The sequence below is a fragment of the Sminthopsis crassicaudata genome, chromosome 4 (assembly GCF_048593235.1).
Source record: "Sminthopsis crassicaudata isolate SCR6 chromosome 4, ASM4859323v1, whole genome shotgun sequence".
NCBI lineage: Eukaryota > Metazoa > Chordata > Mammalia > Dasyuromorphia > Dasyuridae > Sminthopsis > Sminthopsis crassicaudata.
This window is the reverse complement of record NC_133620.1, coordinates 460,816,949-460,834,802: the sequence shown is the minus strand read 5'-3', so window position 1 is coordinate 460,834,802 and position 17,854 is coordinate 460,816,949. Positions and strand designations below refer to the sequence as shown.

The 17,854-nt window shown below is 56.7% G+C and overlaps 1 protein-coding gene across 5 annotated transcripts in view; it reads left to right on the top strand.

Annotated features, from left to right (window-relative positions):
* Positions 1-1,123: 1,123 nt before the first annotated feature.
* AUTS2 (activator of transcription and developmental regulator AUTS2) overlaps positions 1,124-17,854 on the top strand; it is a 1,090,636-nt gene continuing 1,073,905 nt past the window's right edge. For 4 of the 5 annotated variants that reach the window (XM_074263992.1, XM_074263990.1, XM_074263991.1 and 1 more), the window contains exon 1: positions 1,125-2,661. In XM_074263992.1, coding sequence (XP_074120093.1) covers positions 2,311-2,661 — 351 coding nt within the window. In that variant the 5' untranslated portion in view covers positions 1,125-2,310. Of the gene's footprint in view, positions 2,662-17,854 lie in introns of all 5 variants that reach the window. The other variant, XM_074263989.1, reaches the window with a different exon arrangement.

Genomic DNA, 17,854 nt, shown 5'->3' with positions numbered 1-17,854 from the left:
CGCCCGCACGGTCCCGAGCCGCTCCCGGAGAGAAGCTGGGCTCGATCTGTCGGGGGATTCGGGTCCTCCTTTATTGAAACATTGTGTCTACAGGAGGAGGGCGGGGGAGGGGAGCGGGGTCCCGCAGCCGGGATGCCCGGGTGCCAGGCTGGGGCTCGGAGCCTGTCCGACGGGCTCCGCACGTGGCGTGGCGCGTCCCCCGAACGGTGACAGCCCCTCGGGAGAGAAGGCCAGCGGCGGTCCGCAGTCACCCGGGGCCCCCCCCTTTTCACCCGGAGAGAGGGGCGCCGAGGCGCCCCCGCTTCCTGCTCTCGTCCTCCCACTCCCCTCCGTCCCAGGCTCGAGTCAGGCGAAGGCGGCCCCGGCCCGGCGCCAGTGGTTCTCTCCACGCGCGGAGGGGAGAAAAGTTTGTTCCTCCCGCCCGCAGCCGGGCCAGCGCGCGCGCGCTTCCCCACGCACCCCCTCTTTGTCCCCCGTGTCCGGGCTCCCTCGCGGACGGGAGTCCGCTCATCCTCCCCCCACGACCGCGCCCCGGCGGGCTCCCGGCCCCCCCAGGCTCCGGGAGGGATGCGGGGCGCGCCCCCGGGAGGGCTCGGTGAGTGCGCGGGTGGGCGCGGGAGCGGGTGGGGTGGCCGTTCTCGGACGTGCCCGGAGCGCGCGCGGAGCGAGCCGGCAGCAAAGTTGTGGGAGCAGGCGCGCGCCGCGCGGGGTCGGGCACGCCGGGCCCCTCTCCAGGCAGCGCCCGCCGCCCGTGCCCGGCCCGGCCCGGCTGCGGGGGGCGCGGAGCGCAGCGGCCACCCCCCCCACGCCCCGCCCCCACTGCGCAGGCCCGGCCGCCCCAGCGCGCATGCCCTCGGCTCGCAGGCACGGCCAGCCCCCAGCCTGGTGCTCGCTACACACTCTACAACCGGGGGTGGGAGGGGTGTGGGGGGGGAGCTGGGAGTCACCCACGTGATCCAGCCGGGCCAGGGCCAGGCGGAGGAGGGGGAGGGGAGCGAGGGAGGGGTGCGCGCGCGCGCTCCGAGAAGGGCGGGCGGGCGGCGAGCGAGCAGAGCGAGCAGAGCGAGCAAGGTAGCGAGCCAGGCGAGGCCGGGCCGGGAGCAGGCGGCGGCGGCGGCGGCGGCGGCGGCGGCAGGGGATGGGGCAGTGCCCGGGCTCCCGGAGCTGCAGCCGCCCGAGGACACGCTGTGCACCCTTGCGCGCCTGGCGGCAGTAGCAGCAGCAGCGGCGGCGGCGGCAGTCCGGGCCGGAGGCGACCCGGGAGGGCAGCGGCGGCGGCGGCGGCGGCGGCTCAGCATCCTCCTCCCGCTCGTGCCTCTCCCTCCGGCGGGGGAGGGGGCCTGCACTCTCCCCGCACCCCTCCTTCTCCGGGGTCGGGGCTGGCCGCTTATCCGGCGCTCGGATAGCGATCTACATCTTTCTTCTGCAGAAGGGGGTGGGGGTTCCCCTCCTCTGTCCCCTCCCTCCTCTCCCTTCCCGAGCAGACCCCAGAACTGCTCCGGCCCCCCTCCCCCCGCCGTTCCCCCCCCCCGCCTCCTGCATTATTATGGTCCTCCATCCGGGGGGTCCCTGCCCACTCGGAGCATTCCTCGGCAGTGGCCTCCCCTGCGTGCATCGCCCCGAGCTCCGCGAGCCTGCGAGTTTCCTCTAAGGTGTGCTGGCCACGGGCGGCCGGGGGGCAGGTCCTGGCACCGGCGGGGGAAGTTCCGATTCCCCGGTCCCTCCCCCCCGAATTTTAGGGGGGCCTTTTTGCCAAGGGGGGGCGTGCAGGAGGTGGCGAAGGAGAGCGGGGAGGGAGCCCTGAGCCTCCCCGTCTCTGGATCAAAGCATTCCGCTATATTCTGATTTATTGCCTGCTGCTCGCTGGGTTTTTTCCCTCTTTTTCCCCCCTTCCCTTCTTTCCGAAGGAGACCTGTGTGTTCAGCCATTACTTTGCTTGGCTTTGCTCGGAGGAATCTCTTGCATTGGGTGGAATCACACTTGGAGTCTTCGCCTCCTCCCTCCCTCTCGCTTCTCTCTCTTCTCCCTCCCTCTCTCCCTCCCTCCCTCCCTCCATCCCTCCTCCTCCTCCTCCCCTTCCCCCTTTCCTTTCTCTCTCCTCTCTCTCCTCTCTCTCTCTCTCTCTCTCTCTCTGTTCTTCTCTCCCTCTCCCTTCTTTCTCTTTGGCTCCCCTCCCTCGGGGGTGGGGTGCGAGAGGAAGGGAGGGAGGGGGCCCGGGGCTCCTTTTCCCCCTCCGGCTAGCGGGGGCTGGTGCCCGGGAGGTAGAAGAGGAAGAGGAGGAGGAGGAGGAAGAAGAGGAGGACTCCAGCCATGGATGGCCCAACTCGCTGCCTGGGGCTCCGCAAGAAGCGGAGGTCTCGCTCCCAGCGCGATCGGGAGAGGCGCTCCAGGGCCGCCGGCTTGGGGGGCGCCGGGGCGCCCGCAGCTCCCGGGGCCGGGGCCGGAGGGGCTCCCAGCCGGACCCGGGCGCCGCCGCCGCCGCCGCCGTCCGTCGCCTCGTCGTCGGGCTCCGAGAAGGAAGACAATGGGAAGCCCCCAGCCTCCGCGCCGCCGTCCCGACCCCGGCCCCCGCGGAGGAAGAGGAGGGAGTCCACCTCAGCCGAAGAAGACATCATCGATGGCTTTGCCATGACCAGCTTTGTCACTTTTGAAGCTCTCGAGGTAAGGGGGGGACGAGCCCCCCGTTTATTTGGCCGGATTCTTTGGGGGCGCCCTCCTTCCACGCGGCCCGCTCGCCGGTCTGTCTGTCTGTCTGAGCTGAGGTCTTATTGTTGGGGAGGGGGGAGAGCCGGGGGCGCAGGAGAGAGAGAGAGAGAGAGACACGCCGGAGGAGGAGGAGAGCTCAAATCACGCTCAGTCCTCCCTCCGGCCCCCTCCCTCCCCCGCCCTGTCGCCCCTCTTTCTGCCTCCGCCCCCCGCCCCCCTTAGCAGATGGGCGAAAGAAGGGGGTTCAGGAAGCACAACAATGCGCCCCTCTGCTCGGCTCCCCCGCTCGCGCTCTCCTTCCCCTCCAGCCAGCTCTCCCCCCCTCCCCAATCATGGCTTCTTGGCTGGTACAAGTCTCTTTGGTTGATTTTGGGCTCTGGCGGACGGTTTTGTGTGTGTCTGTGTGTGTTTCATACGGAAACATGTACGTTACAGGGAGCTGTTCCTCGCCCGTGTGTCCCCGGGACTGGGGAGCTGTGGGATTCACATGCCTTCCTCCCCCACCCCCTTTTTGGGAGCTGGGAATAGGGAGGGGGGCGTTTTCTTCCTGGCTGGGAGAAAAGAGGGAGGGGGATAGAGTCAGAGGAGAGGGAGAAAGGGAGGGGAGGGGACGGAAGGGCAGAAATATATATATTTATATACATATATGTGCTGGTGTTTGTGTGTGTGTGTGAGTGTGTGTGTGTGTGAGTGTGTGTGTGAGAGAGAGAGAGAGAGGGAGAGAGAGGAAGGAGAGAGACACGGAGGGAGAGAGAGCTCCTTTATTCTGTATAGGGATCCTTTTGGAAAGGGTTAAGTGTAATAAGAGGCAGAAACACAGACAGCAAAGAGAGACAGACAAGAGGCAGCTTGGGGCGGACTGAAGGGGGGGCTGACATCTGAAGGGCTTGTCACCCAATTGTCCCTGCCCCTTCCCTCTCTTTTCTTTCCTTTTCTCCCCAAGTGCTTGGCTTTGTGTGTGTGTGAGTGTGTGTGTGTGAGTGTGAGTGTATGAGTGTGTCTCTTTATTCTCTGAGCACCTGCAGGGTGCCTTACCAAATGCACAGTTTCCAGCAGCTAGACTAGCTTCTCCTGGGGAGGAGGGGGGCCGCTGGGGAGGTGGGGTTCAGGGGTCAGGGGGAAACTCTCTCTGCCAGGACCAAGCCGGGCGCGAGCCCGGGATGGGCCTTTGTAAATCCCCCCCCCTCCCCACGGCACCCTCTCCCCTACCCCCTTTGGGAACAAGCAGGAGGAAAAATGTTTTTAACACATCCCCAGCCCACGTAGAGAGAAGCAGCAGAGCGCCTTTGATTTGGGGCTTTCTGGAGGACAAAACCAGGGCCAGGAGTCGGGGGGAAGCTGGTGTTTTGCCCGAGCCGGGCTTTGGGGATTCGAAGGGAAACTTTTCCTCTTTCCCATTTGGGTTTTTTGGCTGATCTCGTGTGGGCTTTGGGGCACATCTGTGAGGGAGAACCTTTGTTAATGACAGCTTTAGCTGTACACACAGTGCCTGTCCAGGTTGGAATCACTCGGAGGATTGCTTGGACTGGGGCTTGTGTGTGTGTGTGTGTGTGTGTGTGTGTGTGTGTGTGTGTGTGTGTGTGTGTGTAGTATTTTAAATAAATAAATAAGACTTGGTCTCTCAAGGATATCGGAAAAACAATTTTTGTGTGTGTGGGGGGGATTATCTCAGAAGCTGATACTGACGATGTGATGTAGTCAGTTTCAAAAACAATCACACACACCCCGATGACATCTCCCCCCCCCAATATTTGACTCCGAAAACCCTTGCAGATGTCCTCGGTTGTCACGGGGGGACCGAGGCCCACCAGGGACTGGAATCATTCTAGCTAGGGCTTTTAATTTTTGCCAAGATAGGAGGCTGCTACAGTCTGACCTCTCCCTTTCTCTTTTACTTCCTTGCTTTGAAATAGCGAGTCTCTCCAGCTAGGAAGAACATGCTGCCATTGCTTTCTGCTGCTGGCTCAGGGCAGGGCTTGCAAGGGCTGGTTACAAGTGGTTGTGCTCGCGGTGGCTGTTTCCCCTTGGCCCCTGCATCTCCTCACGCATATCGGGGTCCAGGAAGGGCCCTGGAGATTAATTAGGATATTGACAGTTTGTATGTTTCCTATAAACAAAACAGTGTGAAATGGACAGTCCACGCCGGACTTGGCTGGGAGAAGCAACTTACAAACTCCAGCAAAATGGGGCATCGTCTATTTTGTTTAAATGGAGATAGATTTTTGCCCTGGGTCAAGTTCAAGTTGTCTTCTTGTTACCCTTCCACATTTCTGCCCCGGCTGTGATTTTTTTTCTCCCCCTCCTCTCCCACAGAAGCTTGATCTGTGCTAAAACCCTTAGGTGGGTTCAGGAGCTGACTAGATACCTCAGCGCCCCGTATCCCCTGGCAACCCCCCGGTGTGGTGGGTCCGAGAGGCCAGAGTTGTCAGCGGATGTTATGTGAGAGAAATTCACAGTTTAAAAGCCTACACGGGAGTGAGAAATGGGATTCACCGAGTGTGTGTGTTAGCAGGGAAAAGGTGGCTTGCTAAGCCTGTAATTCCTGTTGTATCTATTTTAGATCATCAAAACACTCCGGCGTGCCGAACTGATTATGGGGGACCCTCCCCCAAAACGCAGGGATTCGGTATCATTGTGCCCTGTTCCCTTTGGAAGGCCTGCTGAAAAAAAATGATTATAACTTATTATTTTTAGGGGGAGGATTATTAGGGAAAAGCTTCTTCAGACATGATTCAGGCAGACCTGCCAGGAGAAGCTTGCAAATGCCAATTATTGCAAAACCTCAACCTGAGCCCTTTCAGGAGTGTGCATTTAGAAAGTGCAGACAATCCGGTCGCCACGACTGCCACTTGTGGGAGTTTGTTGTCGTGTGCGTGCTAGCCAAGGGAGGCCGGGAATCCGGCCCGGATTTAGCCAAGTTTTCACCTTAATCCCCTACGGGGCAGTAGTATTCAGAGGTAGCCTCTTGTGTGGTGAGCACACAGTGGCTCCTTGGACAGGGGTTTGTGTTTACTTAGCATTTTCATTTTCACTTGCCTTTGGGGGGGAAACCGTGTTTCTAGCTGGTAATAAAGAATATGATGTGCTGATATAAACAAATCCAACTAAGAGTGAAATCGACCGGCCGGCCTGAGGTTTGGGAGCCGTGCTGGCTGAAGACTGGCCAGATCCTCTGTTAGGAGGCACAGGAAAGCCCAGTTGGCAGCTCTGAAAGGCCGGGCCCAGGAGGAGGGCCAAGAGGCGGCTCAGGCCTGAGAGCGGTGGCCTTTCTGGAGGGGCCGGCCTGGGAGCGGAGGTGTCTGCCACAGCTTGGGATCATGAGGGAGCGCTCAGGATCCTCTTTTGTCATTTTGGAGCAAGAATGAATCAGACTTTATTTAGAGTCTCTGTGGGGATTTTCTGTAGTGGGGAAGAGCAGACATTGTGAACATCACAGATGTATATTTAGACAACGAGCCGGCTGTAGGAGCCCAGAGATTTTGAGTGGAAATATTGGGTAAACTGGAGTTCCCATAAGCTCTTGCTAGGGTTGTTCCTACCTGTTTATAGGGGACTGGCCCCAGCGTTTTAGAGGGAGCCCTGGGGGTGGGGGGCCTGTGCCAGTGCCCTTTCTTCCTCCATGGCCTTGCTCAGATCCAGGCCAGGCTTTTCTCTGTGGGGGCTCCGGGCCCCCTTCCTTGTAGCAGCCGCCAGAGAGTGTTTATCTTTCTCGTGGGCTGGGGCAGGACGCTTCTAGCAAATGGAGCTCCAGGGGAGGCTGAGCGTGTGCCTGGGAAGAGCTGGCCAAGGCCAGGCTGGGGAGCCCAGGGAGCGATAATGCCCGTGAGAAGTCCTGCCCTGCCAAGGAGAGGCGGCAACCTCCGAATTAACCAGACCCTGCTGCCTTGGGGCCCTGCCACCTCTGGGGCCCTGCCACCTCTGGGGCCCTGCCACATTTTGGGCCCTGCCGCCTTTAGGGCCCTGCTGCCTTGGGGCCCTGCCACCTCTTGCCCATGGCAAGAATGATGACTTGTTGCTGCCAGCCAGGGCAGAGAGCATGCTTGGGACCCTCAGGTGGTTTTAATTTCCCAGCTCTGTTTGAGCCCCTGCTCCCCCCCATGCTGTGGCGAGGCTTGTTGGGCCGCATCTAAATTACATATATGTAGTGTGTGGCGTGATAAATTCTCTATCCGATCTGACGTATGGATTAATCTTGTTCCTCAGGATCAGTCAATCAGCAAGTCAAGTATGGGAGTGTTTACTGAGAGCTGGAGGCAGGGGAGCCAGTGCCCAGGAAGAAAGGAAGGGGTCTTGTCAGAGTCTGGAGCCCTGAGCAGCTGACCCCCCCCCCATGTCACACAGTAAATCAAGGCCCCCCAGGCCTGAGCCAGCCCACTCTGATTTTGAGAATAGGAATCAGCAAAGGGCAAGGTCAGCCTGTGCTGGAGGACTGAGGAGAGCAGGTGGGCCCTTGAGGACTGTGTGCATGGGGGGGAAGAAGGGGGGCAGTGGGCAGAGGGGGCTCTCGGTCCAGGAGAAGAACGGCTAGGCCACCGGCTCGCTCTTTGATGTCGAATAAACGCCTTAGCATCTCTGGGTCTCAGTTTCCCCATCTGTGAAAATTCTGAGGCAGTGACCCCATGAAGCAGGGGCTGGGGAGTGGGAAATAAAAATGGATACATATTATTGGGAGTGGGGGGAGGGGTAGGAATTGGGATGTGGTGCTCGTATGTCTCAGTCAGTTCTTGACCTGGTGCTTCAGGAAGTTATGTGAACTCCTTTTTCTCCCTATTACTTAGTTTTCCCGTTCACTTCTCAGGGTCCTCCCAGAAGAAGGATGCAGGGACGGAGTCAGGGTTAGGGCGTGCAGTGGATGGTGCTGACCCCGGGGTCAGGAGAACTTGAGCTCAGATGCCACCTCACACTTGTTAGCTGTGGGATGTTGGGCAGCTCGCTTAACCCTGAATCAGCTTGACCAAAGGGGGAAAAAAAAAAAAAGCTAAAGAATATTGTTTATGGCTCTGGTGAAGTGAGAGCGCTCCAAGCCTGAGCACCCCGAGCTGCAACTGGTTTTCTCACGTGCGGCTCTGCTCTCCTTCTTTACCAGCCAGTCCCTGTCCCGGTAAGCTGCCTGTGGGCAAGCAGCTGCTGTTTGTGCCTGGGGAAGTGCCTGGGCAGCGGTGGGAGGAGCTTCAAAGAGACTGGAGGCTTTCCGTGGTCCGGGTCTCAGGGGAGTGTGTGCTGGGAGAGAAGCGTCAGGTCAGGGTCAGTGTGGGCCTGCAGATGCCTGCTGCCCGGTGCATCTCTGTGGGAGTGTGTGTGTGTGAGTGTGTGTGTGTGTGTGTGTGTGTGTGTGTGAGTGTGTGTGTGTGTGTGTGTGTGTGTGAGTGTGTGTGTGTGTGTGTGTGTAATAAAGAGAGCGACACAGAGAGAGAGAGAGACACAGAGAGAGAGACACAGAGAGAGAGAGACACAGAGAGAGAGAGACACAGAGAGAGAGAGACACAGAGAGAGAGAGACACAGAGAGAGAGAGACACAGAGAGAGAGAGAGAGAGAGAGAGAGAGACAGAGAGAGAGAGAGAGAGAGAGAGAGAGACAGAGAGACAGAGAGAGAGAGACAGAGAGAGAGACAGAGAGAGAGAGAGACAGAGAGACACAGAGAGAGAGAGAGAGAGACACAGAGAGAGAGAGAGAGAGAGAGAGAGAGAGAGAGAGAGAGACAGAGAGACAGAGAGAGAGAGACAGAGAGAGAGACAGAGAGACAGAGAGAGAGAGACAGAGAGAGAGACAGAGAGAGAGAGAGACAGAGAGACACAGAGAGAGAGAGAGAGAGACACAGAGAGAGAGAGAGAGAGACACAGAGAGAGAGAGAGAGAGAGAGAGAGAGAGAGAGAGACAGAGAGAGAGACAGAGAGACAGAGAGACAGAGAGAGAGAGTTTTTAGGCATTAGGGAAAAGAGAATGGAAAAATCCTCGTGTGTGTGTGTGTGTGTGTGTGTGTGTGCGCGCGCACACGCGAGTGCACATTGGGGAATTGGGTGCCAGTATCAGCCTATTATTGTTCACTTGGCTCAACCCTGGAGCCTTGTGGGAAGTTGTGTATTTTTATTATTTTAATTATTATTAAAAATAAGTGCTTGCTGCCTTTTGCCCCTATATCCTCGTTATCTGTGGAAACCCCCCCCTTCCTTCCCCTAACAAAGACAGGCGAGTCCGAGTACCTGATGTGGTCCCCCCTTTCGCAGTGACCCCAGCTCTCTGCCCCGGCAGCCCCTCACCTCCATGAGGAGAAGTGTTCACCTGAGGCAGCTTGGGAGACTTTTGAACTTGGACTCTGGCGTCCCTGGCAAGCATAGGTTAGTTCCCAAGAACGGGCGAGGCACGAGGTCATTGATGAACAGTAACCGTGGGGTCAGCTGACTGAGATTCAAGGACTCCGCCGTGATGGAGCATGGGAAGGAAGAGCAGACCAGTTTTGGGTCTCACTGCGTGGGGAGAATGGGAGGAGGTGGCGAAGTGAAGGAGAAAAAAAGGTCCCGAAGAACCTGAAGTGGGCAAATATGTGGCAGGAGGTGACAGGGGCTGGCGAAGGCCTGGGGCCGGGCGGCCTTCTGCCCGAGGAATCACCTGCTGCAGAGACGCCTTATTAAGGAGCGCTGTAATTGGTTGTTTTTTAAGCAACATTTCTTTTATTAAAGCTTTTTCTTTTCAGAAGATATACATTGATAATTTTCAACATTCACCCTCGCCAAACCTTGTGTTTCAAATTTTTTTCCTCCCTTCCCCTTCCCCCAGATGGCAAATAATCCAGTGTATGTTCAAAATGTGTGATCGGGAGGCAGGAGCAAGAGTTAGGTGGGCTGTGGGGGAGAGAAGCTGGCTTGTGGTCAGAAAGAAGGGCCACATCGTGTCTTAAGCAGTCCCACCTGGTTGACTGAGAGTAGGTCTTTGTTTACCTGTCTGTAAAATGGGAATCATCATAATTCATAAGCTCTTCACAAGTACTTGTTGATTGACTATCAGCTCCCGCACGGAGTTTCTGTTTCTATAGGGGAGACAGGAGCTGTGGCTGGGAGCGAGCTTTTGGTCCCGGGAAGCACAGGAGCAGGTCCTTTCTGGGAGCAGTGGCGTCAGTGACTTGTTCAGTCATTTCAGTTATGACTGTGGGGGTTTTCTTGGAGTAATTTGACATTTCCTTCTCCAGCTCACATGACAGATGAGGAAACTGAGGCATAAAAGGTTATGTGACTTTCCCATGGTCACCTGCTAGGTGACACTCACACTCTTACACACTCACAAACACACACTCACACACAAACATACTCACACACACACCTACACTCACACAATCACACACACTCACACTTACATATACACACACACTCCCACACATTCATATTCTCCCTCTCTGTCTCTGTCTCTCTTCTCTGTCTCTGTCTCTGTCTCTCTCTCTCTCCTTTCTCTCTGTCTCTGTCTCTCTCTGTGTGTGTGTCTCTCTCTCTCTGTCTCTCTCTCTCTCTCTCTCTGTCTCTCTCTCTCTCTCTCCCTCCTTCTGGGGTCCGGAGCACGGCTCGGGCTCTCAGTCCGGCTGAGGTCTCCCTCGTTCAGTCCCAGCGGAGGCCGTGGTCACATTCAGCAGGGGCTGGGGCAGCGGCTGGCAGCGCGGCCAGGGGGTTGGCAGCGTGGTCCGTGGGCCAGGAAGGTCGGGCGTGGGGTGTGAGGGGAAAGTGCCTATGACGTTCCTTGCCGATCCCCTCGTCCCTGTATCCTGCAAGGAGCAACCGGGGTGTGAGGATCGGCAGCCGAGATGGTACCCAGGACCCCCTCGGTCCCTGCCCCCTTGTGCCCGGGGTCTTCACTCTGTTTCCGCCCTGAAACCCCTTTTTCCTTTCAGTTAAGGACGTGACCTTCAGTGTCATGAGCGAGTGGGCAGTTGTAAGCCCGGGGTCATGCTCATCTCTGGGGAACGTCTAAGAAAAGCACAGATGGGTCACAAGTGAGCCCTCTAAGGTGGGAAGAGCAAGGCGGCGGCCATCTTCCCGGGAATGGCCAAGAACCAGGCGGACCTGTTTCTCTTGCTCAGTCTGTGGGCCACACGCAGTGGACAGGGGACGCTTCTTGCTTCATGAGCCGGCTCGGGTTCAGGGTGGGGGGCGCTGAAATCACTTGGCTTCCTTGGGGGGTGTTCCCTTCCCCAAAGCTCTTAGTTCTGGTCTCTTTCCACCTCTCGGAGTTCTCTCTTGCATCACAGTGATCATGCACATGGGGATAGTGGGATTCTGAGGCTGGATGGTCCCCATTTCCTTGACTTGGGATGGGCTTCCACCCACTTGGAAGTGCAGTTCTGGGCCCGGGACCCAAATCCCAGAATGGGTAATTTCCCCATACCCAGAAGCGGCGCAGTGTTCACCAGGGCTGCTCTCAGCACCGTCGCACCCAGCGTGGGCACGAGCGAATCACTGGGACCTGTTACTGCCGTTGTGGGAGAGGTGGATTTTGACCCCAGCCGCAGCAGCTCCGTCTGGGCCCGGGACCGGTCCGTTGCCGGTGTGATGGGATGCAGGTCTCTCCGGCCATGTGGGAATCCCTCCCTCCCCACCTGTCCGCACAGGTGATCCTTGGGAATGGTCCCCTTGTGGTGTGGGCCCTTCCAAAGCACAGGCAAGGGTGGGACCAGAGGCAGTGGGAGCCAGTTAGTGGAAGTAGGAAGCTGTGGGATGGGAAGCGGAGCCTTTAACTTGGAGACTGCCTTTGGTTGTACTTGAGCCTTCTGTCTGATGTCTACTCCGGGGAGGGGGTGGCCTGTCCAGGCTTCCTTCGGGCTTGGTGTTGCTGCTCGCTTTTTCTCCTCTTCCCTCTCCTCCTCCTCTTCCTCCTCTTCCTTCTCCTCTTTTTCCTTCTTCCTTTCCTTTCTTTTCTCTCTTCTTCTTTTTCCTTCCCTCCTCTCCCTTTTTTCCATTTCCTTTTTCTCTCCTTTCTTCTTCCCTATGGACAACCTGAGCAGACACCACACACTCCCAAACACGAACACTTCTCTTTAGTCAATTTGCAGTCATTTTAATCGGTACCGACCCACCATGGAGACTCCAAACTACTAGAAATAGCCTTGTAGTGTCCTAAAATAGATAGCAAAAGAAGGCAGGAAAAAAGGGTAAATGCGAGGGGATGGGGGAGGGAGGGAGAGAGAGTCTTGTGTGAGTGTGATCTGTATGTGATTGTGTGTGATCTCTGTGTGATCTGTATATGATTGTGTGTGATCTCTGTGTGTGATTGTGTGTGATCTGTATGTGATTGTGTGTGATCTCTGTGTGATCTGTATATGATTGTGTGTGATCTCTGTGTGTGATTGTGTGTGTGATCTGTATATGATTGTGTGTGATCTGTATGTGATTGTATGTGTGATCTGTGTGTGATTGTATGTGTGATCTCTGTGTGAGTGTGTGTGATCTATGTGTGTGTGATCTATGTGTGATTGTGTGTGAGATCTCTGTATGTGTGATCTGTATTGTGATGTGAGTGTGTGATCTGTATGTGATTGTGTGTGATCTCTGTGTGTGATTGTGTGATCTGTATGTGATTGTGTGTGATCTGTGTGTGATCTCTGTGTGTGTGATCTGTGTGTGATTGGATGTGTGTGATCTCTGTGTGAGTGTGTGTGTGATCTGTGTGTGAGTGTGTGTGATCTCTGTGTGTGATTGTGTGATCTGTATGTGATTGTGTGTGATCTGTGTGTGATCTGTATTGTGATGTGAGTGTGTGATCTGTATGTGAGTGTGTGTGTGAATATGTGTGTGTGCAAGAGGTATACATATAGGTGAGTGTGAGTGTGTGTGTGTGTGTGTTGGGGGGCTTAGCTTTGCTGCAGGACCTCCGAGGGACGAGCGGCCTCCAGATCCCGGGGCATGGCAGTTGCCTTTGGGTCCACAATGGGACCAAGATGTGCAGATTCTGTGTTTTTCCCGGCCGGGGGGCTCCAGCTGCACCTTGAGGTTTGTACATCTGGGAGATAAGGAAGACAGGGGCCTCTGAAAGTGGGCTGGGCCCGCCTGGCCAGGACCCCTGCCGAGCAGCAGCCAGGATTTCTGGTCAAGGGCAGGGACGAGGGGGGTGCCGGGCTGAGAACTGGAATGAGTTTCCAAATGCCGGGATTATTTACATCTGGATCGTCACATGCCATCTGTTGACCGTACAGCGCTCGAGCGGTTTGGGCAAATTATGCATCTATTTGATTTGTCTGAATCTTATCACCAGTAGGAAAGCCGCCTCTCCCTTCTCGCAGTGGGCCTTGTCATGGCTTGATTTGACGGGCTTTGTGGGAGCAGGGATTGAGGGCAGGGAGGGTCTGCTTCTGCCCCCCCCCATCTTGCAGAGCAGGAACCGGGGCCCATCGAGGGAAGTCGGGGGACATATCCAAGGTCACCCAGAGGCAGTTACGTGACAGGATTTGGTGATGGGCTGAGCCCAAGGCACTTTTTTACCCCTGGAATAGAAACATCTGAGGCTCTGGGAGTGAGTGTCCCTCTCCACTCTGGGAAGGGGGCTTCTAAAATTCTCCAGATTTCCAAATCCAGAGGCAAATTAGACTTCTGTTTATTTCCAACACATTTTGCTTCTTTGGGGGCTGACTCTGCTTCTCTCCAACTCCTGGTACTAACACGTGAGCCTTTGACACCGGGGGGCCACGGGTTCAAATCCTGCCTCTGATGTTTACTGTCTAGGTGACCATGACATAAAATGTAAACTAGATGGTCAGGGAGCTCCCTTTTCTGGTTCTGGCGCTGAAAGCCCATGGGGAAGTTGGACCAGCCAGTCTCACTCACCCCACAAGCCTGAGACATTTAACACTTACTGGGGCCTGAGATGTGCTAGATGCTGGGGGGCTGCATTGGAAAGTCCCTGCCCCCCTCCCAGGAGCCTCCGCTCTAGGTTGTGGCTTGGGAAGCCTGGGTCCTGAAACTCAAACCTCCGGCCGGCGTCGGCTCGGAGTCTCCAATGTCAAGCCGCTCGGGGGCCTCCGGCGTTTGGCTCTGAGATCCTGGGTCCAGAATCCGTCAGGTCTGAGGGGAGGGCCCGGAGGTCAGCTGCCCCGTCTCGGGTCAGAGGCAGGATTTGTGCTCGGGTCCTCGGTGGGAGAAGCCCCGACTCCCCGGGGAAGGGAAAGGCGAGGGGCCGAGCTGACCCACAGTTAAAAGCCAGCAGAGTAGAACTAATTCTCGTCTCCACACGGCAGAAATCCCGACACCTTCCTCCCTCAATCTCTTAGTAAATATTTAGTTGGCAGAGAACATACCGAGGTCTTGGGTTTTCCTCGCTCAGAAATCATCTTAGGAGTTAAACAAAATTACACTTTTCCCCAAGACAACAGAGGAGGTGTGCATCTGACACCCTCGCCGCCCGTCAGCCAGGTTTACTTATTTGTTTCCCTTCTCCTCCCCATGTGTCTTTGGCGAGACTTGTTATTTGTGTTCGGAGATGCTGGGCAGACTGTGAGCGCTGCCCAAGAGAGCGGGCCCGGCGGCCCCGGGCCGGCAGCAGGATCTGGATTCGGGTCCTCCCGGCGGCACTGGCCGGTTGTGAGCCTGGGGAAGCCCCCCTGAGGGGGAGCTGGTCCCAGCCGGAGGACCCGAGGCCGGGGCTCTGGGTCAGCCAGCTTTTATTCGGGGCCACATGTCGGTGCCCGCCTTACGGCGCTTTAGAAACACCCGCCGAGTCGTGGTCGCTGGCAAAGGAAGGAGGGAGCTCAGCTCAGAGAAGCTAACGAGGCCCGGGCCCGCTCCCGGCCTTCCAGCCCATTCCTCATTTTTACATAGAAGCAAACCAAGGCCCAAAGTGAGGGATTTCCCCAAGATCACCCAAGAAATAAGCCGCAGAATAGAGCCTGCAGTCAGGAGGACTGGGTTCAAATCTGGCCTTGAACGCCAGCTGGGTGACCCTGGGCCTGTCACCGAACCCAGTCTGCCTCAGTTCCCTCATCTGTCGAACGAGCCGGAGAAGGGAATGGCCGACGCTCCCAGCGGGGTCTTGACGCGTGGGACACTGCGGCCTCCACTGACGGGGGAACGGAATGAATGAGGCTTCCTCATCTCTGCTGATTAAGTTTTGGGGACGCAGAAGGTGGCGGCCCTGCCTTCAGGGAGCACATGATGGGGCCAATGGGAGGGGGCAAGAGCGGGGGGCTCCAAGGGGGCAGTCTCTGTCAGTGGGGGTGGCTTTGGTGGGGGCTCCCCTTGTCTGCCAGGTCAGCCCTCGTCTGCGGACTGACCAATGGTCCCCTCCTCGGGATGGGCCAGGTTTGACTCAAGTGTTGCTGATCCGTGGGCGAAAATTGTCCCCACGAACATCCCCCTCACTCACGACTGTGAAACGCCCCCTTTTTTCTCCAGGGCTGTTTCTCTTACTACACGGTTACTCATTTGAACACAACATCATGTTTCTAAGTGGGCCACTCTCTTTGTCATCCTGCAAATGCCTTGTGACTAATCTTTTCCTTTAAAAAGAGAGGAATTTAATGAGTTGTGAGACCAGAAACGATGTCAGGTTGATAAACTGGCTGTTTGCCATCTTAGAATGCCCAGGAAAGAGCTTGCCACTGAATCACCAAGGGCATGAAGATGCTATTTTGAATGCGGTTCACTTTCCAAAAAATTATTTTTTCCAATTTAATACAACCGTCTTATCCAGTGGCTGCTTTGTCCTGGGCACAGTGCACACAAGAGGCGAAACGGGTCAATTAAACCGAGGCCGGCACATTGGCCGAAGACCCGGATTCGAATTCCGCCGGCATTTTATAGCTCTAGTGTGGGAGCTGGGAGGGACCTCAGAGGCCGTCTCGGAGGGAAGTCACTGTAGGAAGTGCGACGGGCAGTGTTTGAGCCCACATTTCCGGGGCCCCGAGCGGTGAGCTTTCCATTTTAACATCCATGACACCGCGCTTAAGTCGCCGGCTGTGGACGCGCCTGGGGCCCCGTCTCCTCCTCTGCAGAGAGAAGGGGTCTCCCCAGCTTGAAGGCCATGACCCCCCAACTTAGGATCCTGTAACTCGGGGACCCCTGCCTTTAAAGAGCTTTCCCGGGGGCCGTGGTCGTCACGGGCGCGCGGCTGGCGGTACTTCCCCCAAACCTACCTCGGAAGTTGGGTTCCAAGCTTTAAATCCACATGACATGTTGGCAGAGGCATCTCGCCTGCTTTTTGCTGAACCAGAAAATTTATAACAACTGTTTGTCATGTGTGTGTATTTATAGCCATTCACATAATGAAAAGAAGTTTTCATGAGATTGTAATAACACATCAAGATGGATATAATTAGAACAGAAGCAGATTGACACCCTGAATTCAAAGCAAACAGCCAGCCCGCTCTACCTGGGCATTCCGGCTCAGGTATTTGCTGGAGGGGCAGCCTGCCAAATATGCAAAGCAAGGAGGACTTTGATGAATCTCCGTGGGGCGGGGCCGCCCAGAACCCCACTCTGAGTCGCTTCTTTCTATTTTTCTTTCTGTCACCCTGGAATCTTGGGGTCTGCGCTGGCCGCGGGATGGATGGAGGCCTGGGCCGGACGGGGCAACGGGAGCGGGAAAGGGCCAGTGAGTGACAGCCGGGGGCTGAGGTGGGCTCAGGGTGAAGAGTGAGCTGGGCCCGGGATAATCCACTGGAATTTGTATGGAGAGAGAAGCTTCCTTCCAAATTTTCCACTCCCTGGGGTGACTTTACCCCTAGAGGCCGTCCTGAAAGAGCCGCCAAGGGCGTTGGGCCTGGGAGGCTGGAAGGCCGGAGCTCCAGGCCCTTCTCTGACTGGACGAGTCCCCCGCACCCCCCTCCTCATTTTGCTTTTTGGAATTCTCTGTGGGATCCTGTTCTTTTTATTTGTGACCAGGAGCCTCTTCTGCCTCCACAGGAGGTGCGGTTGCCCTCCCCCCAGCGGGCTTTCGCCATCGCAGCTGCCAGCTAGCACTAGTTGCCGTCAGCTTTTAAAAGGCAGTTTGGGGGGAGTTGCTGAGGATGACAGGCAAGGCCTAGCAGATGACACAGAAAGTTTGGAAACGCAGAAACGTATCGCGTTACGTAATGCCAGCGTAGCTTATCCTTTAATACCACGATAATTCAGATTCTCTGGGACAGAACAAAGGGACAGGTTTTCCGTGAGATTGTGCCGCACTGCCCCCGGCCCCACAGTGCGGAAGGGATCGCTGGTGGCCGAACGTCCAAATATCTCAGTGCCTTAGGAGGAGGTGGATAGAATGTGTTACGGGTCCAGGAAGATTCGAACACAAGACCCCGACTCCCCGCAGTGTCCTTGCTTGTTGGAGGATGCTCTCTGTGAGTTACGGAGGCAGGGCCGGCCAGGTTCTCCTGTGGATTTCCCCAGTGCCCTATGTGGTCCACAGCTCCAGCCTCATGTCCCCCAGATGGGAGACCCCCGCGTGTGCTTTCTGGGGCCGGGGCTGTCTGCTAGCTATTAATTCTGAGCTCGGCCCAGCCCCGGCCCGACTTCAAAGAGAGCCTTGTTCAAAGGCCCAGCCGCCGTCCTTCTCACACATGGGGTCCTGGGGATTTCAGAAGCGCCACCTGGGGGGCGGGGGCTGGGAGTGCCCTTCTGGAGGCCCACCGCCATGCTGTGGCTCCCAGTCCCTTTGGGCGCAGCAGGCCAGGCCGGGGCGCTGAGTCATCCATCAGTCAGTCCACAAACCTTGAGGAAGGGTCTTCTGGGGGAGGGTCTTGTGGGTGCAGCGTCTGCCTTCAGGAGCGGAGGGGATTGGGGGCCAGTGACGCACCCGGGGAAAAGCAGGCTGTACGGGGGTAGGAGCCGCAGGGATGGACCCCGCAGGAGGCGCGGCTCGGAGCGTTTCCTGGGGCCGGGAGGCCCTTTTTCTGCTGTGGATGAAGGGGCCAGAGACGATAGCTTCGGCATGTTGATCCCCACGCCGTCCTTGTGGGTGTGCGCTCCCTCTAGTGCGTGTCTACTCCTAATCATTCATGAACGTAAACTTAAAAGGAAACTAGTAAAACTCTCCTTTTATCTTCATTTATTTCAACACAGAATTAATTTTTAACTGCCCCGATCACCTCCGTTTCCAGGCTCACCCGTGATAATAAATTCAGTTTATCGAGCATGTAAACGGCAGGCCACAGGTGAGAGCAGGCTACCTCTTAAGTAAAAGGTGCCCTCTGCT